The 27,236-nt window shown below is 44.3% G+C and overlaps 2 protein-coding genes and 1 long non-coding RNA gene across 52 annotated transcripts in view; 1 reads left to right on the top strand and 2 right to left on the bottom strand.

Annotated features, from left to right (window-relative positions):
- map3k20a (mitogen-activated protein kinase kinase kinase 20a) overlaps positions 1-14,786 on the top strand; it is a 32,435-nt gene extending 17,649 nt beyond the window's left edge. For all 50 annotated transcript variants that reach the window (XM_049006390.1, XM_049006382.1, XM_049006353.1 and 47 more), the window contains 9 exons: positions 5,192-5,236; positions 5,414-5,444; positions 5,669-5,808; positions 6,521-6,583; positions 6,689-6,772; positions 11,471-11,587; positions 11,722-11,796; positions 12,234-12,384; positions 12,525-14,786. In XM_049006390.1, coding sequence (XP_048862347.1) covers positions 5,192-5,236; positions 5,414-5,444; positions 5,669-5,808; positions 6,521-6,583; positions 6,689-6,772; positions 11,471-11,587; positions 11,722-11,796; positions 12,234-12,384; positions 12,525-13,225 — 1,407 coding nt within the window. In that variant the 3' untranslated portion in view covers positions 13,226-14,786. The remainder of the gene's footprint in view (positions 1-5,191; positions 5,237-5,413; positions 5,445-5,668; positions 5,809-6,520; positions 6,584-6,688; positions 6,773-11,470; positions 11,588-11,721; positions 11,797-12,233; positions 12,385-12,524) is intronic.
- On the bottom strand, positions 9,300-9,923 carry LOC125737295 (uncharacterized). Its single transcript, XR_007396566.1, has 2 exons — positions 9,833-9,923; positions 9,300-9,351 (listed from the first exon to the last, which is right to left on the bottom strand). It is a non-coding gene; the product is annotated as an uncharacterized LOC125737295 (long non-coding RNA).
- Positions 14,780-27,236, bottom strand: part of dnah9l (dynein, axonemal, heavy polypeptide 9 like) — a 67,826-nt gene continuing 55,369 nt past the window's right edge. The window contains exons 63-80 of the mRNA XM_049006337.1: positions 26,918-27,040; positions 26,623-26,827; positions 24,997-25,161; positions 24,150-24,290; positions 23,871-24,041; positions 23,634-23,756; positions 23,247-23,440; positions 23,011-23,159; positions 21,902-22,029; positions 20,115-20,342; positions 19,481-19,672; positions 19,267-19,386; positions 18,708-18,950; positions 18,359-18,541; positions 17,924-18,039; positions 17,178-17,290; positions 16,356-16,496; positions 14,780-15,251 (exon numbers count right to left, since the gene is read on the bottom strand). Coding sequence (XP_048862294.1) covers positions 15,004-15,251; positions 16,356-16,496; positions 17,178-17,290; positions 17,924-18,039; positions 18,359-18,541; positions 18,708-18,950; positions 19,267-19,386; positions 19,481-19,672; positions 20,115-20,342; positions 21,902-22,029; positions 23,011-23,159; positions 23,247-23,440; positions 23,634-23,756; positions 23,871-24,041; positions 24,150-24,290; positions 24,997-25,161; positions 26,623-26,827; positions 26,918-27,040 — 2,983 coding nt within the window. The 3' untranslated portion in view covers positions 14,780-15,003. The remainder of the gene's footprint in view (positions 15,252-16,355; positions 16,497-17,177; positions 17,291-17,923; positions 18,040-18,358; positions 18,542-18,707; positions 18,951-19,266; positions 19,387-19,480; positions 19,673-20,114; positions 20,343-21,901; positions 22,030-23,010; positions 23,160-23,246; positions 23,441-23,633; positions 23,757-23,870; positions 24,042-24,149; positions 24,291-24,996; positions 25,162-26,622; positions 26,828-26,917; positions 27,041-27,236) is intronic.

Below are 27,236 nucleotides of genomic sequence, written 5' to 3'. Positions count from 1 at the left end.
TTGGCTGTGGGAGACTTCCACTGGTCAAGCTAGGACAGTGACTGTGGCGCCCCCTGCTGGCTGTGTGTTTCCCAGCCCCTGTTGCTTTGCTTAGCAGCATGAGGCTATTCCGATGTGTGCCTTATACAAGTTCCTTTTGTACTTCTGTGTAAAACCTCCTACATTTGCTTTATTTAATGTGTGTATTCCTTGACTATATCATCACTTACGTGCAGTTTCAAGTAATTGCCGTCCTTGAGGACTTTTTATAAAAAGCCCTGTATTTATTTATACATGAATGCTAAACGGCTTGATTGAAGGACGTGACATTGAAAGCAGCCATCTGAGTTCGCCGAACCCCTCCCTGGCACTGTCCGAGCCCCAAGCTGTGAGAAAGCTGCCCACCCGGGTGACCACAGACACGAGGCTGCGCTTTGCCAATAAGCCGACATCTTTCTCCCCAGAAGATTGGCCAATCGTATGGTGGCAACCGGCTGGGAGGGATGGTCGCGGATGTGAAGCAGTTTCGATTGGCTTAGGCTTTTTGGGGTTGTGACAGTCCAGCCAGGGTCAGTGTACGTGCTGTGCGGCTTTTGGGGCTGTACTGTATATATTACAGCGTGACCAAAGACGACCAAATTTTCCCACAATGTGACGGTATTTTGATGTTTTCAGTCCCCGCGAGGGGAAACTCAATTTTATAAAAATCGATGGCTACAATCAAAAAACTAAAAATGGGCTGGGTAGGGGTTCAGGTTGCCATTTTTCGGACTAGGGTTTTGCCCATAGAAATGAATGGATGGTCCCCACAAAGATGTGAATACAAACGTGTGTGTATATATGTGTGTGTCTGTGTGTGGATTCTGGACAAATAGGAATTGTTTCTTTGGATGATTGATTAGTTCATCCATTTAAAAAGCTGGGCTTCTTCCTTGAACATGCTACAAAACAAAAAAAAGTGTCGACTTTACAATTTAATATGATCCAGTGCATTTCCATTTTTGTGTCTTTCAAACATGAAATGGCACTTTTTTTCCCAGCTTCCAAATAAAAATGTTTTTCATTTACAATTAGCTTCCACTAATAATCTTTACAGTTGGACACAGTCAGCAGGGATGTGCAGGGGGCTGCCGGAGCACCACGCTCTTATGCGTGAGAAGGTGCCTCTTTTTGAATCAAAATACAAAAGTACAGCTACGACATGACCGTTCTGAGTCTCACGTGATATCGGACGGTCTGTGTCTGACCTCATTTGGGAAACTTCGTTTCCTGTTTCACTGGGGGAAAAAATAACTAGAGATACCCTGATGTTGGTAGTATCTCCACAAAACCCTTCCTTCTTCTGTGAAATTCAGTTTCTCAGCCAAGAGACTATATGGTCTATAATCTGGGCTATTGTAATAGGCTTGCTCCCCTGAGTGTCCCCTGCTGGCACTCTGTTTGACCCCCCGGTGTGTCTTATGGCCCCCAAGGGCACAGTGTGTATCGGCAGCTGATGCCAGCGTTTTATTCGTTTTCATACTATATTGTGACACTGACCACTTCTAAGATTATTTGTGTGTCAGATACTGTAGGTTACATTTGAAGCACATTTTGGTGCAGGCCTGCTGGATCACTATCCTCTCCATATACTTGTTTTTCAATAAACTTTGGCTTAAGATTTCTCTTGCTTATATTTCTTTACTTTTTCTTCCTCTGACTTGCTTTTGACTGTCCTGATTCTGATAAACGCAGACATCAGAGAAGCTATCATGATAATTATGAAGTACATTGAATAATAGGGATGTAAAGATGAATCGCGAATCGGTTAAAGATCGATGTAAATGTATGACGATTTAAACCGGCTGATGTGGGAAATGAATCGCTACTTTAGGAGTACTTCACGGTACTTTACTTAACAGAAAAACTGCTGTAATATTATGTTTGATTTCACGACGTCCGATGTCACTGCGTATACACGTCGACGTCGTACGTTAGTTTTTGGTTTCGACCGAACGCGAGAAGGCGAGCAAATTTGAGGACGCACCGCCCGACCTTAAATTGGCGGTGTGGCAGCATTTTAGCTTTCCGGTAATCACAAACGAAAACACACAGATAAGGCAAAAACTGCGTGCAAACATTATAAAAGACTGATAACATACACAAATAGCACAACGAACATGCTTTAGCATGTCCACCGGCACCACAGTGAGCTCAATTCACCACCGCCAGAGAGAAAATGATTAATGGGGAAAATCACGCTAAAAAAACTGCACAAGCAAGCCTTAGTTTATTTGGTAACGCTTTATATTAAGTGCACCTTCATAATGCATTCATAAGCAGCATGCAAGTACACTTAACATCCCTTAACAGCTTTAATATACATTAAAACATTACATGATTATACAATTGTAATGTTTGTTATTATATAGTGTTTGTTATTAATGTATATTACAGCTGTTAAGGGATGTTAGAAAATAGATTACCCGGTTCTCTTTTCACTTTGTGTGAAAAGCCAAATGTGTGAACGGTGCATGTAGCCTCAATGTTACACTGTACTGATAATTTGTAATAGGTACAGTGCATATAAAAAGTGTACTCACCTCTGTCTTTTCCCCACCTTTAATGTGACCTATAACCTACATAAGAACATAAATTTATAAACGAGCGGAGGCCATTTGGCCCATCAAGCTCGTTTGGGGAGAACTTAACTAATAACTCAGAGTTGTTAAAATCTTATCTAGCTCTGATTTAAAGGAACCCAGGGTTTTAACTACACTAGCAGGAAAGACTATTCCATACTCTAACTACATGCTGTGTAAAGAAGTGTTCTAGTATTTAATCTAATATTGAACAGCATCCAGACCTGTTCGAATCTTACATACCTGTACAATTCAATTGAAAAACAATTAAACCTGTTAGGGGGGAAATTAAACTAATACTTTGTTGAAGCACCCTTTGATTTAAATTACAGCATCAAGTCTTTTTTGGTAGGAGTCTGTCAGTGTGCCACATCTTGACTTGCCAATATTTGCCCCCTCTTCCTTGCAAAAGGGCTCCAAATCTGTCAACTTGCGAGCGCATCTCTTGTGCACAGCCATCCTCAGGTCACCCCACAGATTTTCAGTTGGATTTACTTCTGGGCTCTGGTTGGGCCATTTCAAAACTTATATTTTCTTCCGGTGAAGCCATTCTTCTGTTAATTTGGATGTATGCCAGGGGTTACTGTCATGCTGAAAGGTGACACTCCTCTTCATCTTTCTAGCAGACACCTGCAGGTTTTGGGCCAAAACTGACTGGTATTTGGAACTGTTCATAATTCCCTGCACTGTGATCAAAGCCCCAGTTGCAGCTGAAGAAGACAAAGCATGATGCTGTCCACGGCTTCACCATGGGTTTGGTGTTCTTTTGGTGAGGCATGGGGTATTGATCCAATCATATCTTTTGGAATTTTGGCCAAAAAGTTCAACCTTGGTTTCATAAAGCCATCATACATTTGCCCACATGCTTTTGGACGAGTATTTTTTGCAAAATTTAGCCAGGCCTGAATGTTTCTCTTTGTAAGAAAAGGTTTCCATCTTGTGACCCTACCCCATAGTCCAGACATACGGAGAATACAGGAAACGCTTGTCACATGTAGTACACAACCATTACTTTCCATAAATTCCTGCAGCTCCTTCAGTGTTGCTGCAGGCCTCTTGGCAGCCTTCTGGACCGGTTTTCATCAATTTTGGAAGGACCTCCAGTTCTTAGTAATGTCGCTGTTGTCCCATTGTTTTCTCCACTTCTTGATGACCGCCTTCACTGTGTCCCATGATATCTAATGCAGTGGAATTATTTTGCACCCTCTTTCCTGACATATCTTTGCCTTTAATGCTTTGTAACCTCTCTGCAAACCTTGGCTTTTGCTGTGGGACACAACTGAGTAAATGTCAGGAAAATCCTGCTAGAACAGCTGAACTTTATTTGGGGTTAATCAGAGTCACTTTAATTGAAGGCAGGTGTGAACCCGAAAAGACTGAATGCTGTAATTAAATCTAAAGGTGTTTCAACAAAGTATTAGTTTAAGGGTGTGCACACTTATGCAATAAGCTTTCTGACCATTCTTTACTTTTTATATTTATTCCCTTAACAAATTTGTTTGTTTTTCAGTTGAATTGTACAGGATGTACTGTAGGTCTCATTAAAGGTGGGAAAAGTTTTTAAATCATTTAATCGTGGTCTCTTTTTTTTCCATCACAAAAACCTGGCGTGTTAACAGGGGTGTGTGCACTTTTTAATATCCGCTGGGCATGTCCTTTAGTCTTTTGGCTCCACAGCCCAAGAGGAGTAACACTCCTCATTGATAATTCATTGACTGAATTGTGGCGTGCATTCTAGCCACCAGGGAGCAGCACATTACATGAAGCACCAAACTCCAAAGCCTGGTTCATTCTTCACTTTCCTGTGTCCGTGCACAGTCATGAGAGTGGACCCACATGATGAAATGTACGTCGCTCCCCCTGTGCGTGGACCGTAATGGCACACAAAAAAAGAAGTATGAATTGGCACTGCTCTGTTATGGAGTTCCAGGCCTGTATTGTGTTTTTCTGACTTTCCCCTTTTCCTCAAACACATGTCTGTTTCCCTTTGTCTGCAGTACGTTTCGAATAAAATGATCCATGTCATTTCCGAAATGAGGTGTGAGATTACGGCAGTTTCATTAAATGATATATGTAGTGGCATATTCGCAGCTCTGTAATCCTTTAGTACTGGAGTAGTAAGACGACAGGCTTGGCCTATGGGTGGGTCAATGGGGCTGCAAAACAGCGCCTCACGGTGGATATTAAGTGCTTTCCATCTGTTTATCTTTCGGACCTCCAGTGTGGTTACCCTTGCATAAATGGGTATCATCGGCACTTGCTGGTGTTGCTGGGGAATTTCTGGCTTATTGCACTCAGCAACAGTTACTAAACAATGCAGGGTCGGAACAGGCCATGAGGAACACTCAGCCCAGAGCTCTGTTGTTAGGGTACCTTTTAACTCACTCATGGCACAATCTGATCCAGGGACCCATAATCCTTTGGTCAAAGTTGTCCTGTGAATAACAAGCACAATACTAGGAGGGGCCCCGCTACATAGCCTGAAAATGGTTCAGTATTGTTCCCTTTGGCCCTGCACAGGCCGCTTCAGGTGAACCTAGCAGTGATTGCTGATTTGCTTCTTTGTCCTACATCTTTTTCCTTCCCTGCAGCTCCTCCCATCCCTGGACATTCACGCTTGGACTGAAGAGCATGTGGTTCGTATCTGTGTTCTTCATATAATCAGGTTTGGCTGTCCAAGGCCAATCTTTAGTATCCTAATATAAAATTGTTGTTGAGATGATTGCTTTATAGCTTAATCTTACTCTCATTGGTAATAATAATAAATTGGTCATTGATTTTGCTTTTGATTTCCTCATTGTTTTATCCAACAGCATTCCTGGATGCAGCAAATTCTAAGTTCAGGTGGGTCATTGGCAGCATCTTTTCATGGAGTGCAATGTGGTGGTACAATGAGTAAGATTCTGAAAGATTTCTAATTAAGTTGCATAGTTGAAAAGCTTATAGGATGTAATGCATTTATTGCAATGATCTGCTTTCGCTAGAGCAGAGAATATAGCTATGAGAATGTACCTATGCACGTTTGACAGTGGAGCTCATTGTGTCTGCTTGTGTTGCCGTGGCTGCAGACAACTCAGTGGGTGATGTGCAGCTCTATGCGGACCTGTTTAAAGAGAACCACATCACTGGCAGACGGCTGCTGCTGCTGACAGAGGCTGACATGAAGGACATGGGCATCAGGTCCAAGGGGCACATCATTCACCTCAAGGTACCTTTTGGGCTCTGCTCTCCACCTCACAGAGTGCAGCCATAACAGGGACTTCTCAGCCCTGCCACTGCACCACTTAGGGTTTGTCTGTGTGATGTTTGTTGTATTTAGCTTTGATTTAAGCTGTATTTAAATTAATTAAGTGTAGGAACTTGCTATAATTTAATTTAAATTAGCAAATGAATAACATCAAAACAAACTACTGACACAAATGTATTATGGCTTGTTTCTTTTATAAATGAATAAAATTGATGGAAAATCTATTTTCCTAGCATAAAGCCTTTAATTTCAAACGTTTCTTGCTTAACCTCTGACAATGAGCACAAACGATTACCTCTTCACCATTACAGTTCCTTGGCTACTATTAGCTAAGTGTTAAAACACGTTATAACGAGAGTTGACACTTGTTCGCTTTAAAAGGTTTAGAATGAAAACCTTCTATTCAGTCAGTCATTTCAAACATCAGGTACATTGGCCTGGCGGAGCACTAAGATGTTATAGACCACCAGACACAATCGTCCATATTTATCCACAATACCTGCAATAAACTGGTCTTTCGTTTGAGTGCAGGCTTTTGAGGTTGACCGCACACGTAAGGAACTGCTCTCAGACGGATTGTGTTCACACCCATTCCACAAAACGCCTGCCCCTGTGCTCAGCCTTAACCCTTGACCATATGTAATAATAATGTAAGAATTTTTTTTTCCCACAGTCCGAAATCGAGAAGTTAACCAACGACTACTTGGCAATTTTCCATTTCCCCCCATTAATGAAGGTAAGGACTTTTCATTTTTATTTTAAAAAAATCATGCATTTACCTGTAGCAAATGAATGAAAATACCTTTTAAGGTGTCATTATTGGTGGTCTTTCCACTGGCAGGATGAGGAAGAGGAACATGAAGAAAAGGTCATAAATTTGGAGCTGGTTTTTGGATACCACTGGAAACCTGGAACTGGCCCCCAGGTAGCGTGTGACTGGTGGCAGGGCGCCAAAGACCACATTTTTGCTGAACTTCTCAGAGCTAATCGACGCGAGGTCATATTCTGTTAAAATGGGCAAAACGTTAAAGCCGCCACACGTTCCTGTCTTGTGCACCGCCTGACACCCCTAGTTGAGCAGCAGACCTCTCTGTCCGCATTGTTATTAGCTGCATGCTAATTAAAACACGTCGCCTTTCATCGCCTCCAATTTTCACATTCATTTCATATTCAGCGCAAGGTAATGCTCCCCATTATTGCAAGCAAATATTGACCACTCTTTCGTTAAGTAGATTCTTTCAAAACAACCCATTTGCTGCTCTTTATTTAAAATAAAAGAAATAGATAAATCTTTCATGTGGGTAATGTTTCGGATTCATCCCCCACTTGCTCGGAGTCCTTTGTAAGCCTCTTAGAGGGTGCCAAACCACTGCTCCTCCACTTGATGTTTGAATATAATCAAAAATGGCCCATTTAGCCAGAAGTCATTTTCTTTTTAAAAGGCAAATGTTATTTAATCTTTCAGCTGTTCATTGTTCCCATCATAAATAGTCTCTTTTCAGTGCGTTCAGCGGGGCTGGAATGAGCCTGCTAATTGCCTCCCATTTCCACTGACATGTGGTGGTTTAGTGCGTAGAAACACAGCGGGGAGAAGGAAACAGGAGGCTGAGAAAATGAGAGCTAATTATTCTCCCTGCCTGATGTCAGCTTCCATGTCAGTCTTGTTTTTACAAACTGTAAGGTTTTTCGCACCAAATAAAACAAACCCATGTGCTGTTTTTTTCCTCTTCCCCCCCTCTCCTTTTCGCTGGCGGTGTCATGGAAGCAGCTGCACTTCTCAAAGACAAAATGAGGCCCGCGATTGTGCGTCCAGCGTCTGACAGCGGCGAGGCCCGTTAATGAGGATATCAGTACTCTGCCAAAGCGAGCTGCGCTGAATTATGTATGAAGCGTCATTAGAGGCACTCTGCTCCCCGCATCATTACCGGACATTGTTTCTGCCGCTGTGATGAGGCCCGGCATGGACAACGAGCCTGCTGCAGAGTCGTTAGCCTGCCTTCACTGAGCCCTGTCACGTCCCACGGGAATGCTGAAGGACAGGGCCGCTGCTCTTTCTGCAAGTTAGCACAACTCCTTCTGCGAGTTAGTGCTGCTTCTTCTGTGAGTTAGTGCCGCTCCTTCTGTGAGTTAGCACAGCTCCTTCCGTCAGTTAGCGCACCTCCTTCTGCGAGTTAGCACCACTGCTTCTGCGAGTTAGCCCTGCTCCTTCTTCTAGTTAGTGTAGCTTCTTCTGCAGGTTAGCTCAACTCCTAATGGGAGTTAGCAGTGCTCCTTCCATGAGTTAGTGCAGCTCCTTCTGTGAGTTAGCGCCACTCCGGTGACCCAGTCCGCTTTAATGCCTGGATACCGGATTAGGCCAGATCAACCCGGCGTGGTTAAGCTGTGATCTCTCGTACTCAGTCTGTCAGCAGGCTGGTTTAATTTTAATCTATGATTAGTTAAAAACATGTTCTAGACTTTCTAAACCAGTGACTCACAAACACCAAGTACCACCTCAAAAAGTATTATCCATTTGAGTAAGTTGTTGGTTGGTGTTGGAAACATAGACTAGAAGGCTGATCTGAAAGCCAAAATATAAATCTCTTAAGTCTTTCTTTTATCTTGCTTTATGTGTAGCCTGAAGGCTGATGTATACTTCTGTATAGAATCTACATTGCCATGTACCCTACCCTGTAGCCTATGCCGTTGCCTGGTGGGCACGTCCCCCGAAATCTAACAACATGTCGCAGCAACTGTGATTGGTCCATTTGATAGAATCATATTTCCTCCTTTATAAATGTTTTGTTGTTGACTGTTTCCAGCTGGGGGATTTTAGTGTGGGACAAATTGTGTTTAGCTCATTGTTAGCCTTCTGTTTTGCCATCGTTGCACCTGTTCACATTGTTAAAAAAGCACGGTTGTAACCATTCACGCTAGGGCTGAACAGTATTAGAAGTTTTCAGATATGGCAATGTGATTTTTTTTTTTTGCAATAATTATTCTGATATTTAGAAATGAAAAAGGAGCTCAAAATAAATTTCTCACTATCTGTCTATGAGTAATTTAAACGGCAAGGATGAAAATAATTATGATTATTTTCATGCAAAAGCACTGATGGTAAACTTTAAACTGATTCTTTAAGCCATGGCGTAAGCTCTGCATAGACTCGGTGCAGAAGTATAGATGCTCACAGCAGCGTAAGCTATGGCGTAAGCTCTTCATAGACTCGGTGCAGAAGTATAGATGCTCACAACACCGTAAGCTATGGCATAAGCTCTTCATAGACTCGGTGCAGAAGTATAGATGCTCACAACAGCGTAAGCTTTGGCGTAAGCTCTTCATAGACTCGGTGCAGAAGTATAGATGCTCACAACACCGTAAGCTATGGCGTAAGCTCTTCATAGACTCGGTGCAGAAGTATAGATGCTCCCAACAGCGTAAGCTTTGGCGTAAGCTCTTCATAGACTCGGTGCAGAAGTATAGATGCTCACAACAGCATAAGCTTTGGCGTAAGCTCTTCATAGACTCGGTGCAGAAGTATAGATGCTTACAACAGCGTAAGCTATGGCGTAAGCTCTTCATAGACTCGGTGCAGAAGTATAGATGCTCACAACAGTGTAAGCTTTGGCGTAAGCTCTTCATAGACTCGGTGCAGAAGTATAGATGCTCACAACACCGTACGCTATGGCGTAAGCTCTTCATAGACTCGGTGCAGAAGTATAGATGCTCACAACAGCGTAAGCTATGGCGTAAGCTCTTCATAGACTCGCTGCAGAAGTATAGATGCTCACAACACCGTAAGCTATGGCGTAAGCTCTTCATAGACTCGCTGCAGAAGTATAGATGCTCACAACAGCGTAAGCTATGGTGTAAGCTCTTCATAGACTCGGTGCAGAAGTATAGATGTTCACAACAGCGTAAGCTATGGCGTAAGCTCTTCATAGACTCGGTGCAGAAGTATAGATGCTCACAACAGTGTAAGCTTTGGCGTAAGCTCTTCATAGACCTCGGTGCAGAAGTATAGATGCTCACAACAGCGTAAGCTATGGCGTAAGCTCTTCATAGACTCGGTGCAGAAGTATAGATGCTCACAACAGCGTAATCTATGGCTTAAGCTCTTCATAGACTCACCGCAGAAGTATTGCTGCTAGCAACAGCATAAGCCATGAGGTAAGCTCTGCATAGACTCAGTGCAGAAGTATAAATGTTTGCAACGACATAAGTCATGGTTTAAGCTCTGCATAGCCTCAGTGGAGAAGTATAAATGCTCATAACAGCGTAAGCCATGGCGGAAGCTCTGCATAAACTTGCCATAGAAGTATAGATGCTCGCAACAGCGTAAGCCATGGTGTAACCTCTGCACAGACTTGGTGTAGAAGTATAAATGCTCACAACGACATAAACCATGGTGTAATTTCTGCATAGATTCAGTGCATGCAGAAGTATAAATGCTCACAATGGCGTAAGCTCTGCATAAACTTGGCGCAGAAGTATAAATGCTCACAACGGCGTAAGCCGTGATGTAAGCTCTGTATAGATTTGGTGTAGAAATATAAATGCTCACAACAGCGTGCAGAAGTATAAGAATCTTTACTTTTACTTAAGTATGAAAAGTGAGTACTCCGCCACTGGTACAGCCCCTTTTTTGAGTTACCGCCATTCCTTCTGTGAGTTACAGCCACTCCTGTGATCTTTTTGTACACCAGACATTGGTTTTCCTTATACAGCTTATAGATACAAACTGGAACACTTTAAACAAGACACTGCTTTTAAATTCTTTAGTTAAAATTTTGGGAGGTACCAAAATCTAAGAAGAAAATAACAGTTTGCTTTCCCCTCTCTATATGAAATATTAACGTTCTTGGATGCTGTTTCATTCACTGTCTTCGTATCTTATTTAGACATTTTATAAACTGTTAATAGCTGTTGGCAGGGACTTGATTGGAGGAGATGTTTATCTGCTGGCTGGTTCCCAGTCGTTCTTGGCTTTAAGTGCTCTGCTGTTTTTTTTCCTTTGCTTTCTTGGCCCATTATAAAAATTTCCCATCATATCCCAAACCAAGACAAAAATAGCAGACACACCTCCTGTAGAGAACACAAGCTTTTAGTACAAACTCTTTCTGGGTACTTGCTGCATGCTCTCAGTAGTATTTGATTATAGTGGATCTGCAGGAGAGTAACTGCCCTATCTTCAATAGATATATAGAATATATATTCCCAAAGTATAATTTGTATTTTCTATACATTGTGTAGTTAATATATGTGCTAATTTGTTACAGTAGATACTGTGTGCGAGTATATATTATATTTGTATATCTAATATGTAATTAGCTAAATTAATTTGTTATGTGTTTTTAATTCACATACATTTTAATAGTGCACAACAAAGAAAAAAATGAAGAATTGTGTTAGTTTTGCCTGAGAACAACCTCTAGGTTGCACTGTTGGTCCAGGTCATCGAATGACTGGAAGTGTGGTTTAATGGCATTGATTGATATTGTGAAAATCCTTACTGACATCCGTGGATGAAGGTCCCAGCATGCTGCAGTCATGGTGTTGCATATCTCACTCCCTCTCTCTCTCTCTCTCTCTCTCTCTCTCTCTCCCTCTCTCTCACGCACACCCCTCCCTCTCCCCCGCACAGGACTGTAAGTGGAAGATGTACATGGAGCTTGACGGCGATGAAGTCGCAATAGCTTACATTAAAGATGTCACGTTCAACGTCAACAGACCCGACATGGATGTTCTTAAGATGACCAAGGTGTGGATAGGTCAACAAAAAAAAGTTTTACACCCAGGGCTTGAAGATATTGCATGTTTTTTAATTGAGTGATCTAATTTCTTTACATGTAAACATTCAGTGTACGGTGACAGATGCATGTCCTGTATTTGCAGCCACCGTTCGTGATGGACAAGTGGATAGTTGGACTGGAAGAAAACCAGGTTGTGGAATGTATTGTGAATTATGAGGTGAGCTGTATTTGAGGATGAAAGTTTTTCATAAATCTGTTGTGTAGTGAGCTAAGACCCCCAGACAAACAAGAAGTATATTTAATACGAGGTGTCAGCTACAGTGAGTGAAGGTTGACATTGTTTCTGGCTTGTATGGGAAAACCAGGAGTTTGAGATGACCTCTTGTAGACTGCAGGGAATGTCCTCATAGCAGCAGCCTGAAACGGTGGCTTTGACTTTGTGCCGGTGGTTGCTGGTTCAAAACTCTCATGGCTGGCAAAGTGATTTCCTGTCACCAATAATGGCTGACCTTCTCCCTGGTGTTCTTATTTCGCTTTGGGCAAAAGCATCTGCTAAATAGATGTATAGAAAATGCATATGTATATATCTTAGGATCAATAAAGTCTGTCTATTAAACATATAGTCCTCCGTGTTCCCCCCCCCCCCCCCCCCAGAATGACGTCCGATCATCCAGGAACACCAGGCACAACCACACCGTGCGATGGATGCCCTCCAGCGAGCAGGATGTCATCAAGAAGGTGGAGCTGCTGATAGAGACTGCACAGATTGGCACGGGGGGCGACTCCAGGAGCAGGCCGGACTCGGGTAAGCCAGGTTCCGGAGCATTTTAAAACCTTCTGTGATGCTCACTAATGTTCGGTTTCACATGTTATAAGAAGGAGAACCTCTCTTCTGCTGAGGTAAACTCTGGTTTTGGGTACTGAACGTATTGTTTGATCTCCCAGATGTGGATCAGTGGATGTACCACCTCAGGAAAAAGCACATGGAGAGGCAGGCGGTGCAGCAGGCGAGGAGCAGGCCGTCCCCCAGCTCCACAGGCACTGAGACACTGCATCACTTCCTCACCCTGTGCGAGAACCAGGCTTCCTATGCGGCCGCGGTGAAGAGGTCTCCCACTCGCAGCCTGCTGTCCCCCTATACTGACTCGAGGACGGTATCCCCCACTTTGGGGATCTCCTCCAAGCTGGCCTCCATGCCCCTGGGGTCAAAGGGTAGCAGCCCCTCCAGCACCACCTCAGAGAGCACCTCCGAGAGGGGGCGCCCCTCTAGTGGTAGTCCTATGCACAGCTACAGCAAAAACAGCTATTCTAGTCGTATGTCAATGGCACCACAAGGGGGCGCTAGAGAGAACACAAGGGGCCGCTGTTCTGTCTCTGCACCCAGGCACACAGACAGGCCAGGCAGAGACTTCCACCACAGGGGCCAGCCGAGGATCAGCAGCAGCAGTGCAGGGACGGAAAATCCAGCAAGACTCATACCTGGGATGCACACAGTGACAGACCGCTGTAGCACTGAGCCAGAGGCCAAAGCCAACGAGGGTGGCTGGACCAAAGTGGAGCGGCAGAGGAAGCCACCAAAGCAGGACCATAGACAGGCCAGGGGCCGGGGAAGGAGGGGAGGTCGTGGAGGCCGCGGAAGGAGCTAGAGGCGAAAAGCCAAAAGGCAAGGATGTTTTCGGAGATGCTATATTTTTAAAAGAACTGTTCTCACTGTCCTCCATGCAGCACCAACCCAGCAGGTATTGGTGTGGGTTTAAGCCCCCTGCCTAAGTTTTATATACCTCTGACGCTTAGGTCTAACCGACTACACTAACACTCAATAGCATAAGGACCTAGTCTCTTTGAAGCTGCCCTCTTGGTAGGTGTTCCTTAATTTGAAAAGTACATGAATCAGTGTTACCAAACTGTCATGTTTATTAGCACACCATTATTATACATTAATACTATGATCATCTTCATTATGTATGTATATATCATATTATTTTGTATATATTGTTATATCGGGGCAGCATGGTGGTGCAGTGGTTAGCACTGTTGCCTCACACCTCTGAGCCCCGGGTTCGAGTCTCCGTCTGGGTCACATGTGTGCGGAGTTTGCATGTTCTCCCCATGTTGTCGTGGGGTTTCCTCTGGGTACTCCGGTTTCCCCCCACAGTCCAAAAACATGCTGAGGCTAAATGGAGTTGCTACTGTATTTTGGTTTGTTTTAAGCCACTGAAAATGATGCAGGCTGTCAGTCTGGCAGTAAATTGTGTGCCTGTATATCTGTCTAAGTACTAATGAATAGGTTTGCTGCATTTATATTGCAATTATATGAAGTAATACACACATACTGTCTCTCTCTGTCTCACGCACACTCATAAATAAATATGTAAATATATATTTATGTGGAGAAGTGGTTAGCACTGTTACCTCACACCTCTGGGACCCAGGTTCGAGTCTCCGCCTGGGTTACATGTGTGTGGAGTTTGCATGTTTTCCTCATGTGGTTGTGGGGTTTCCTCCAGTTACTCCAGTTTCCCCCCACAGTCCAAAGCCATGCTGAGGCTAATTGGACTGTGGAATTACTCAATTGCCCGTAGGAGTGCATGTGTGAGTGAATGGTGTGTGAGTGTGCCCTGCGATGGGCTGGCCCCCCATCCTGGGTTGTTCCCTGCCTCGTGCCCATTGCTTCCGGGATAGGCTCCGGACCCCCCGCGACCAAGTAGGATAAGCGGTTTGGAAAATGGATGATTATTGTTATATCCCAATATTTTAAATCGTTTTTTAAAGGTGGGTATTTTAATTCTTTGGATTTGTTAAGAGATATGAGGTCTGAGACAAAAAGGCATTAGTGAGGGTAAAGAGGGTAATAGGTTCAAAACGTCAGTGTGAGTTACGATAAACTCTGCGACTCACATCGGCAGCCAACCCTTTTACTGTCAGAACCTGTGCAGTCATCGTTGGTTCTGAAATGGAAACAACCCTATTTGTCCACACCAAGTCACACCCTCTCTCAGCTCATGGCGATTGGCTGTCACCACCCTCGAGGACATCCCCCTTTCTCTCACACCTCTGCCAAAACCTTGGGACATGTGCCAGTATTTACCACTTGTTAGAGTTTGTGATGTCAGTGCTGTACCTGCTGTATGACTCTGTGATCTGTCACCAGCCAGCAAATTGATAAAGGGGATTAAGGTATCTGCTAAATAAATTAATTTTAATCCAGTGACTAGTTATTTTTTCATCTGTCAGAGAAGTTTTCATTACACAAATACAATGTATTGTTTTACGGTTTAACAATTTGAAATGGCATCAGTCAGGTCTGATTTAATAGTCTGGAGCTTATCCAAAGAAAAACAATGCACAGACATTACGGTTCCAATCAGGAAGTGAAGCTGTGGCTCAGCTCATCTCCCCTCGGTTCCGGGCTGCCTAAATACTGTCACACGCTCAGCAGCAGGGCCACACCAGCCAGCACCCACTTGGCCGGCCTCTCCTTGGTCTTCAGGTGGAAGGTCCACACGTAGGTGGGGCCCCGCATTTTGGTTTTGTACACGGGACACTCATATATGTTGCGCGTTTCTTGCCGGTCGTTGGGAATGGCCCTCACGAAGAGGACTGGCATGGCTGGTGTGAGATCCTTCAGCCGTGCCTCTGCGATGTTGCCACTCTGGATGTCCCACCTGGCCCCTGGAAGGAGTCCAGCCTGTTACCCTCCCATTCAGCACCCAACTCGGTCTGTGTCCTGACTGCTGCTAGTAACAGGAAAACTACCAGCAACTGTAGGGTCATGCCAGCTCTCACCTACATCTTCCCTTTTCCATTGATCCATGGCAGGGATGTGCCTGAGTGCAGCTTTCTATACTGGTCTACTGGGTAGCCCATTTAATACGGGATTATTGCACGGTCAATGACCCATTCATGTCCAGAGCACATGATCCACGAAACCTTCTCCATCCTGGACATTGGATGATGTGATTACATTTCCCAGTATTGCAGGGATAGAACTGCACTGCACTCAAGTATCGTACACTATATTGCCAAAAGTATTGAGACACACACACTGTATGACATCCCATTATTAATACATAGGTTCTAATAAGGAGTTGGCTGACCCACTGCAGCTATAACAGCTTCAACTCTTCTGGGAAGGCTGTCCACAAGGTTTAGCAGTGTGTTTATGGGAATCTTTGACCATTCTTCCAGGAGAACATTTGTCTAGTCAGGCACTGATGTTGGATGAGAAGGCCTGGCTCGCAGTCTCCACTCTAATTCATCCCAAAGGTGTTCTATCTGGTTGAGGTCATGGCTCTGCAGGTTAGTCAGGGTCCTCCACACCAGACTCACTCATCCATGTCCTTATGGACCCTGCTTTGTGCACTGGTGCGCAGTCATGTTGGATCAGGAAGGGGCCATCCCCAAACTGTTCCCACAAAGCTGGGAGCATGAAATTGTCCAAAATGACTTTGAATGCTGCAACATTAAGAGTTCCTTTCACTGGAACTAAGGGGCCAAGCCCAACCCCTGAAAAAAAAGCCCACATCATAACCAAACTTTATACTTGGCACAATGCAGTCAGGCAAGTACCGTTCTCCTGGCAACCACCAAACCCAAACTCGTTCATCGGATTGCCAGACAGAAAAGTGTGATTTGTCACTCCAGAGAACACCTGTGGCTATGGAATTGATTGGCACACCTGAATTCAATGATTTGGAGGGGTGTCCCAATACTTAGTGGCAATATAGTGTATTTTAATCACACATTAGTCCGGTAGGAATGCACAATAGCAGGTACCTTCCAAGTACAGCCCATGGACGTAGACTCCCTCTCTGGCAGGCTGGTTGAACTCCTCCTTAAATTTTTTGGTGACATCCACAGTGAGGTTCATCTTGTCCAGGGGCCACTCATTTTTCCTGGCCAGGCTCTGCATGACAGCTGGAACACAAGTGCAGATGTAGATGCAGGTAAAAGGCCTCTGCTGATTGGTGTAAACAGCCACAGTCTGCCAATGGGGTATCATCAGGTTCGAGAACATTTCCAAATACTCAAGTATAATACAGGAATAACAGAATGTTATTCCTCCTGTTGCTTAAAGAAGAATAGAACTGCAGGCAGTTGTGGAGTTTATACATCAAAAACTCTAGCACTCAGTGAGACGAGTAGTTGTAGATGACAACTATGTGAAACGCAAATATGAAAATTAAAAGAACTAAATCTTATACAAAAATCTTTACAAGATCATACAGAATGTATCTTAAATAGGGATACAATACATAGTTAACATTAAATCACTTCTTTTATTTTTTCATGTTTTATTTTTTTAATTCTCCTTCAAACCACAAATGCTTCAAAATCTATTAGCATAATAAAGATGTACTTGAAAATACCAGCATTAAATACCAATGATCATCCACTTTGGGGTGATGAATATTTAGGGAAATAATTGTTTACGACGCTCGAGCATCGAGCTGATCTGGTAATCAAGCTATGAAATACAATATTTATTCATTAGAGCGGACTTAATGAGGCCTCGCGGCGCTAATTACGGAAAGCGCTGTAGCAGTAAATTAGCAATGCGGCGGCGGCAGTGGTGGCGGGGAGGCAGCCTGCAGGTACCTGTGAGGAAGGACTGTGGGTTGAACAGGCCCGAGAGCCAGACCACGTTGGGAAGCGCCAGGTCCTGCGTCCAGCTATCCAACTCCCGGCACCGCTGCAGCAGATCGCAGTACCTGCATGTTTTACAGACAGGTAAAGATCAGCAGCAAGGATGCTATCTATAAATAGCTTCAACAGACAATGGATTAACAACCTGTGCCATTGTATCTGACGGCATTAGAGATGTTGCTGTGATTATGGATTCAATTCTTATCGCGGGTGCTGCTCACGGTGCCGGTTACAGCCCGTATTGTACGATCATGTGAGAAGGTGATCTATCACCTTCTCCTGCCTTGGAGGAGACACACCTTCTCACGGGGCTGTTCTCCTCGGGGTGTAATTTCAAGTGTAAGGAACTTATCAGATCAGACAAACAAGTTTGGAGTGAATGGAATGATTATCTTCACTGGCAACATGAAGGTTAAGATATATTCATCTCTCAGTACTTCGCAAACATCTAGTTGCATTAAAAAAATAGATTTTCACAGTATTTTGTTTTGCGTGGTTTTTGATGTAGGCTGTTGTCTGATATAAAATAAACTCCAAAAACACAGATCATTAATGCAAAAGCAAGAGAAGATGCTACGGTCAGAGTGACAAGGCTCTGAGTGCTTCACTTGTTTTTTGAGGGCCTCTGACATGTAGGTCAAACAGCAGGAATCTTGTCTCTGACTGAGGGGGGCACCACTGATGGACGTGGCACTCACCACTGCCCCAGGCCACACGTCGAAGGGTACGCCAGCCGGACCCACGTGTCGGGAACATTATCGAGGAAAAGAGCCGTTTGCAGCCGCTCCATCTCCGAGGAAACGGCCAACTCACCCTGATGAAGGGGGGGGGAGTAAGTGGACTGGTGGGGAGCTCAGGAAGCCCCCCACATGACCAGGCACCGGAGAAGAACATCAGGCACCTGACAGTTCTCATAAGTCACATTTGGGCCTGCTAAGGTTTACATGCACCAAGGTGAAAATGTTAGCAATTTGAATGTAGCTGCTAATTATTGCTGAGTAGCTGCCCTGATAGATCATAGACGATGACGTCGAATGTTTACCTAACGCCCTCAAACCGCAAGAGCACTGCATCGTATGTGCACTGTGACTGACTGACGCACGTTATCTCTGCCCCCCTTCCGTTCCTCCCACCTTGAGCCCGAGGTCCAGTCCCTTGAGCGAACGCCGGATCTCGTAGGTGAGCATGTTCATGCGCTCGCACTCCTGGAAGCACACCAGGATATACGGCGAGCGCTCGGCCGTCTTGGAGGTGATGTCTGACATGTTGTATTCCTCCGGCAATTTTTCCAGAACGTCATCGAGAATCATTTTCACCTGAAAGGCATAAAAAACACCTGAATGCTCTCGTAAGCGGTAAAATAGTCAATACAATAGATTCCTTGCATTTTGAGTGGCAAGTTAGCAGCCGGTGTTTGTGAGGTGTTCTGGTGGCTTGACGTGTGTGTGGATCCGCGGTCGCAGTCTGAGCAGACCAGGACACCTTCTCTTCCATCGTTTGCGAGGCACCCTCGCCCATGACGGAGTCTCTGGACTGCAACTCCAGCAGGGTATGGAAGAGATTGTCAGAGGTCACGGTGAGAAACTCGATTTCAGCATTGGGGTGCAGCCCATAGTGCACTGGGCTCTCATGTGGCAGCATCTCATCAACGTAGTCATGGTAACCCTGATAATCCAGATTGGATGGTACCAGAAATCCTGGAGCTAGAGCCAGTTTCCTGTCAAACTAGGAAATGGAAACAAACACAAAGAATGTTTTCTTTTAACTAATGTTCATGTCAGCAGTTCATATGTGCAATACTTTCTGCTCCTTTCATAGTAACTCATAGATGTTGTGCATCTTAAGACTTCCCTCTAATAAAAAGCTGAAGTTCCATTGTCCACCAGAAGAGGGAGTTCTAATACTAAGGACTCTACTCACCATGACATTTTCTGAGGTTTTCTTTGTAAGAAGGCTCAGACAACAATGGCTGAGAAGTGAGGTCGCCACGGACACAAAAATACTAGGGCCTACTCAAGCCAGCCGCGATCTGACCAGGTACCTGGTTGGGCTGCATGTACTCCTCAAGGTAGGTGCGACAAAGTCGGCGATCCCAGTCGTCAGTGATGTGACCCCCGTACATGATCTCCCCAAAGAGGTAGCGGAGGTCTTCCCAGGGCACCTGTCAAAACTGGATCTTTACACAAAAGTGGTTCCACAATAAGGTTAGAACCCATATCCTGACTACCTATGGTTTGCCCAACTGAGCACATCACCTGCGAGTTTGCCTCCAGGTAGTTGTAGAGGACGTTGACAGATATGGTGAGGTCACCAGTGTTAAAGGGGTACTTCCTGTTCCAGCCTTGAGGACCGAACTTGCGTCTCTCAGCCACACATGCGTGGAAGTAGCAGAGAGAGAAGAGGATGGTCTTGAACTCCTGCTCACGGGAGCACTGGTCCAAAATATCCTAAACAGAGACAAAGCAGAGAACCATCATTACTTACAAGGCTTACTGTTATTACTGTCATTTCCTTACAGTCTTTTTCATACACATGAAATGAAACACAAATATCACTTTGATTATATGCATTTATTTGTCTTATTTTTTTGCAGTGTTTTCTTATTACAAATTATCATATATATACATATATATATATATATATATAGAGAGAGAGAGAGAGAGAGAGAGAGGGAGAGAGAGAGATTTTGTTGATCTTCATTCCTTGAGCTGCATTTCACTGTCAATCTGTCAATCTGCTGAAGCTGATTTCAGTCTATCTACAACCCCCTAGTGGCCCCTCTCAGTGAATCCCTCTGAATGACCAGGGGCCCCAGCAATGCCCCTCTATAACAGCAGTGCGCCACCCAGAGGTAACGACTCGGCAGCAGCAAGACCCCATCCCCATCACCTGGTCAAAATTGTCTAGGGCAGCATGCAGGTTGGCCAGCATGCCGGTGGGCGGCTCATTGGTGATCTTGATGGAGTTCTCCAGGACACCCTGGGGGATGATGTGCTCGAGGGGCGAGGGCGCAGGCTCAGCGCTCATGAACACACGGTAGTCGGGGTGGCTGCTCTCGCTGTAGCGCTCCAGCAGGGCCTCCAGAGTCCCCAGCCACTTAGCCACCAGGTGGATGTTCTAGCACATGAACAAACACAAGGACCATCAGCAGCTGTGTGCAATTCCAGCCAGGGGTACTGCCATATAGAAACAGCGTTCCAGCAAAGTCTCAGGAAGTTCAAGAAAATGGTTTAAATGGTCGTAATGTCGGTGTGAAAATGATCAGATGTTATCAAAGTATATTAGCATAGTCATTTCAAAACCTGTCCTAAAGTCACCCTAGTATTTGCAGCAACCATTAATTGATTAAGTTAATTAAGTGAGCTGGTTGTGAAATTTAACAAATATATGGAATGGCTGGGGTGCCCCTGAGGAGAGTTTTGGAAACTGAAGGGCTGTTATTTTAATCAAATATTTTAATCTTATCAGCTTGATAAATGGCTTTAAACATTTTCTTTTTGAATTGACTGTATGTATCTAAGCAAACATTCTGGGCTTTAATCTGCATTTTATGCATATATCCATCCATCCATTTTCCAAGCCGCTTATCCTACTTGGTTGTGTGGGGTCCAGAGCCTATCCCAGAAGCAATGGGCACGAGGAAGAGAACAACCCAGGATGGGGGGCCAGCCCCACACACACCACACTCACACACCATTCACTCACACATGCACACCTACTGTATGGGCAATTTAGCAACTCCAATTAGCCTCAGCATGGCTTTGGACTGTGGGAGGAAACCGGAGTAACCGGAGGAAACCCCACAACCACATGAGGAGAACATGCAAACTCCGCACACATGTAACCCAGGCGGAGACTCGAACCTGGGTCCCAGAGGTGTGAGGTAACAGTGCTAACCACTGCTCCACATAAATATATATTTATATATTTATTTATGAGTGTGCGTGAAACAGAGAGAGACAGTATGTGTGTATTACTTCATATAATTGCATTATAAGTGCAGCAAACCTATTCATTAGTACTTAGACAGATATACAGGCACACAATTTACTGCCAGACTGACAGCCTGCATCATTTTCACTGGCTTAAAACAAACCAAAATATTTTCCTGTTGAGTTTTTGTTTCTGACCTCAAAGGACCATATGAAGAACTCGGTTAGTGTTTTCACTTACCAAATTCCTTTTAATATACACTGTTTGTGTTGCATTTTGTGTGACATTGAAAGAAGAATATGGTGGCTTCATAAATATTTTCCTCTGTAATCCATCCATGAATCTTCAACATCCAGAACAGGTTTTGTGGTATGTGATATTTAATGATATATATCTTGATGCCCTGTTCATAGATTGCAGCCAAATGCTATAAACTGCAGTATAAAAATACTGAAGTATAGCACCACAAATTTCCCATAATTGGTGCTGGAATTCAGGCTGTCATTCTTAATGTTAACATCCTCAGTAGTACTTCAGATACCATCTGCTCTACTCATTCAGCTACAGTCTATTTTAGTTTTACATACATTTATTTGTATTTATCTCAATTACTTTTCTGACTGCAGAAGATGTCAAAGGACAGAAAATGACAGTGCTGATTGAGGTAACAAATGAAAAGGGGAATATGAATAGTCTGGAGATAGATTGCTAGACAAGTCTATCCATCATCTGTGCTACTTCACCTGCAGAATGACCCAGTGACCCTCCTTGGATGCTTTCTCCATGGCCAGCTCAGCAACGACCTCCTGACCCTGTCCTAAGGACACATTGTGCAGCTTTCCAAGGTCTATGGTGAATCCCAGCTTCTTACCTGCCACACCATAAATGCGACACTCCAGTAACTGCATACACTGTAAGCACATGGCATTCATCATACCCCTAACCCACTGTAAACAAATCCCAACATTCCAGTGACTGCATACACTGTATGCACATGCTATTCAGTACACCCCAACCTACTGAAAATACATCCCAACATTCCAGAGACTGCATACACTGTATGCACATGCTATTCAGTATACCCCAACCCACTGTAAATACATCCCAACATTCCAGAGACTGCATACACTGTATGCACATGCTATTCAGTATACCCCAACCCACTGTGAATACATCCCAACATTCCAGAGACTGCATACACTGTATGCACATGCTATTCAGTATACCCCAACCCACTGTAAGCGTAACTCAACACTCCAGAGAGTGTATATACTGTAAGCACATGGCATTCATCATACCCCTAACCCACTGTAAGCACACCTCAACACTCCAGTGACTGCATACGCTGTAAGCACACACCATTCATCATACCCCTAACCCACTGTAAGCAGACCCCAACACTGCAGATTCTGCATACACAGTAAGCACACATCATTTATCATACCCCTAATCCACTGCACGCCCACCGCAACACTGCAGAGACTGCATACACTGTAAGCACTCTCTTATCACCACACCCCTAGCCCATTGCAAGCACATCCCAAGCCTCTTGAGACTGCATACACTGCAAGCACATTTGCAGCTGGGAGTCCCTTATACAAATTATCAATATAAATAGGCTAATACACCAACAAAAACATAGGGAAACAATGTAAATGTATTCAGAGTGAGAAATCCCAGTCTGGAGCTGGTACTCCAGGATATATCCCAAAACTAATTTCCTAGTGCTCAGTGCTATCATCTTATTTTATTTGCATAACACTGATGTCTGACTACAGAGCGCACCAGTAGTTCATTAAGATAATGAATTAATTGCCCATCATTCCCGCGGAATGCATAATGGCTGTATCACCCAGGGACTCGACGTCTTTCAGAGGATCCACGCCGGGGGACAGGATGAAGAACATGGGGGAGCCAGGCCCGCTCTCTCGAAAGGATTTTGCAAGCTCGATCTTGCGTCCTTCTGTGTACTGCGCTCCCAGCTTCTCCTCCACAAAGTTCCTGCGGAGACACAAGATTGAGCTGTCCAACCCAAAGCCTGTAGCATGTACACGTCTACACAGAATCGAAGGACAGTGGGAGGCACACCTGAGAGCATAGGTCATCCTGTCTGGACGAAGGGCACGCATCATAATCAGTCTCTGCAGGGAGCTCTTGCTCTTCCACTCCTGGGGGAACTTCTCCTTCTCGGGACACTCAGACTCCACCACCTTCTTCCAGCGCTTGGGTGAACACTCGATGTCTCGGTCCAGCCCACGGAACTCATCTGTGAAACTCATGGTCTATGAGGGTGTGCAAGACGGGGTGAATTTGGCGAAGGCCCAGGTCAATGACTGAAATCACACATTTTGTTGGCAATGGTAAGTGTTTTATGAGGACATACCAAGCACATTTAGAGTTATATTTAAAAAAATCACAACAAGGAGATCCATAAATGTCACAGACTATGCAATATCCTCATGGATATTTACATACCTTAATGGCACTCCAGGCTGAGTTGGACAAGAATTCAACCGGACTGACATAGCTGTGGTCAATGTTGAACCTCAGCAGGAAATCCAGCTCACGGACATCGATCTCTCGATTCATAAGCAAAAGCTGCAGGTTCAGAAAAGAAGGGTTCAAGTCAAATGCTAAGGTGGGGGGGGGGGTGTGTGAAAAAATGCATTCAGTACAGGGTTACCTCTGGCCCCAAAGCTAGAGCACTCGTACCTGGAAGGCCAGCTGAGCACTGAAGGTGAGCTTGTCCCGCTCAAACAGGCCACGGCTGATGTAGTTGAAGGTGGAGAAGGTGATGCAGTCGATGAGAGTGTTCACCCTCCTCTTGACATCGTCAGAGGGCTCGGCTTGGCACACAGCCTTGTGAAACACCACATTAAACGCCTAAGGAGGAAGAGGAAAATTACTGGTCGGGAACACGCTCACCCTGAATGAGGGGGCAAAGGGGGGTTGGGGGAAGAGCGGAGCTGTAATGTATAAATTAAATCTTACCTTAAGTGAGAACTGGTACATTGGATTGATTTTATTGAGATCATTCATTATGAAGTAGAGCAGTGAAGCCCGCACGGCCACAGGACGATAGTGTTCACGTGCCTCATTAATTTTTACTTCATTAACTTTTGCCTCCAGGACCTACAACACAGAATTCATGGTTGTCCATTAGTCAGAGACCCTGGTCACTGGCCAGCAGTAATCCAGCACAACTTCCAACAGCTCGAGCTTTTCAGAGCCGCAAACTGTGGTACGCTGACAAGCGTTCACACATGCACACACACGCACACACACACACACACACACACACACACAAAACAGAGGTGTCATGAAAATATGAGTTAATGTTCATTGTTTTTACTGGAATCTTAACCTTGCGTGGAATGTTTAGAAAATCGTTTTACATGATGTCAGGAGATCACGTGCAAAATGGAGCTCGTAAAAACAAGTGGCGAGTCTACTCCAAGGGCGCATGTTACACATTAAACTGAAAAACTGAAAAGCAAGCTTAAGCAACAGAAATAACCAAAACAGCATGTAAGGTTTGTTTGTCTAAGGAAAACACATAGTCTTCACATAGAAGAGTTAAATCTGTCATGGCATTTTGGCCAAGATCAGTATTTTGACATTAAAATACTTCACCACAAATAAAACTTGTTACAAAAATCAGTTGTGAAACCACAGCTACAAAGGTCCCTCCTATCTCAGGCTTCACTATCATTGCAGACAGGTTTCCACAGACCCGTGTGATGATTATGCTGTGATTGCAGTCAGGCCTTCTGTGTGACCACGTTTAAACTGTTTTGATATGTGGTTCAGGTGAGAAACTAAGTGAAGAAGGTGCCACCTTCATCTCAATCTCAGCTGCCGTGTGTTTTGTGGTCTCCAGCTTCTCCACCAGCAGATTGTCCCCTATAAAGTTGCTTTCTGCTGCTGAGAGGCGGGTCAGCAACTCATCCTCCAGAAGCTTCAGCTCGATCTTGAAGGAGTTCTGCTGCTTGGTCAAATCCGACTGGAGAGACCAGAGACAGCAAAACCAACAGGAGGATGGGGAGGATTAGCGGAGAAGGCTGGATATCGGCCAAAACATTCACGCAAAAAAATACCCATTACTCTGTTTATTAACTAGAAGTACCATTGTTTGCCAGTTCTTGTTGTGTATTAATTCTCCAGCACTACAAATGAAAGTTAAGGGTAACATATTAAATACATATAACATACAGCTATGGAAAAAATTAAGAGACCACTCTATATTTTTTTTAATCTGCATTGTTAAATTCTGGCTTAATTCTGATTCTGCTGGCAAAAGGCTACATTGAGCAGCAAGTTGCTTCCAGGTTAAACATTTTTAAGACAGCAGTCTTAAAAGGCGAAGTAGGAGACACTGGCAATAACCAAAACCAGTCAGCTAAAGTGCAGAAGCGACTTTCTAAAGCCAGAGATGACTGTCAACCTATAAGACAGTTTCTCATGAATTGTAGGATGATATCAAGTGACCTTGACCCAGGTGTGACATGCTCTGCTAGGACGGTTCATATCAGCCTCTTAGAAGCAGGACTGAAGTCCCATTAAGCAAGGAGGAAGCCCTTCATTAATGAGAAACAGAGAATAAAAATACACATATTATTCACAGACGCACACCCATAGATTGAGAAATGAGTGAAACAAAATGTTGCTGTGGTCTTTTCATTTTTCCCAGAACTATATATGATAAATAAATGGACCTCTGAAGGAGGGGATGGTGAATGTGAAGTTATCACCACTATGAGAAGACTGCTTAGTCACACTAAGACATCTGAGCAACAAAATATTCATTTCCGTTGTGTCTCTGTGCTGTATATTTTAAGGTTCCTGTGACTTTGGCTGGGATAAATGGTTCGAAGATGGATGGATAGGTAGATGGATATTTTTTAAGGTATCATTTCGCAGAGAGGCACAATTCGCAATCTTATCCGCGAAAGTAATGTGTCTCACCTTTCTTCAGGAGGTGAAAACACTCAAAAGCCTCTGTTCTTCCATTTCTATTTCAACTACAGCTATTTTACAACTTTTCTCTTATTGAAAGATACACACAAAACGGAACTCTCCAGATGTCTGGTAAATGCCTGCTCTCACTTGGAATTACTGTTTGTATCGATGAGGTTGTCTTTCAATGACATGCTAGTGAAGATAAGGTAACCCACTGTGCATCTAAACAGAAGGTTTTTAAGAGACAAAATGGCAGAAACGTGATTAAGCAATCTCCGTGACTGCTGCCTACTTGCTGCACACAGCACTCAACCTTTGTGTGACTCTGTACCCTTCTCCGCAGCTCATTTGTTTAATATTATAGTCTTTAACCCAACAATATCAATCAGGCAGGAGTACGCTCCCCTGCACTCAGCTACTTGCTGTCTTCATTGACCCTGTGGAGATGGGGCCAGTCACACTCGGTGATGGGCAAAGGGCTGGGGGAGACTCCTGAATGACCTACCTTCAGGTGCTCCAGGTCAGGCCTCTCGAGGTTCACAACCTCAGCCAACAGCTGGTCCTCCAGGCCATCGCGGGTCACTGTGAAGTTGATGAGGGTCGTCTGGGCCTGAATCTCTGGCTTGTAGTGGGGGTTAGCCAGCTTGGTGTGCAAGATGAGCCGGAAGTTTGGGTGAAAGTGGCACTCCTTATCCCCCACCTGAATATATCTTTACAGAGCGCAGAATCAGGAGGGAAATAAATCACACTACCTGACTTATCAATGGGCTGAACTTGACAGGAGCTGAGTGAATCCACACCTTCCTTTCTTGATTGTGTGCCTCCCCAAGAGCGGGTCGATCACGGGGTCGATTGTCTCCTCAAGGTTTTCAATTAGAACGGGATCTCCTGTGACCACAGCTTGCTCGATGACATCAACATACCTGGAGGGGGGGTGGTCACACAATACATACACAAATAACATTGTTTATAACGTTATCAAAAATGGACAATAGACAGTGAATTCTAGAGGACCAGCATCCATACAATTAAAGAAAAACAATTAGATCAAAAAGCGTGTCCATCATAACAGCTCTCAAGATAAAACCATAGACTAACTATTGTATGCATTGATAAAGT

This window comes from Brienomyrus brachyistius, chromosome 1, assembly GCF_023856365.1.
Source record: "Brienomyrus brachyistius isolate T26 chromosome 1, BBRACH_0.4, whole genome shotgun sequence".
Classification (NCBI taxonomy): Eukaryota; Metazoa; Chordata; class Actinopteri; order Osteoglossiformes; family Mormyridae; genus Brienomyrus; species Brienomyrus brachyistius.
This window is presented reverse-complemented; position numbering and strand designations above follow the sequence as displayed.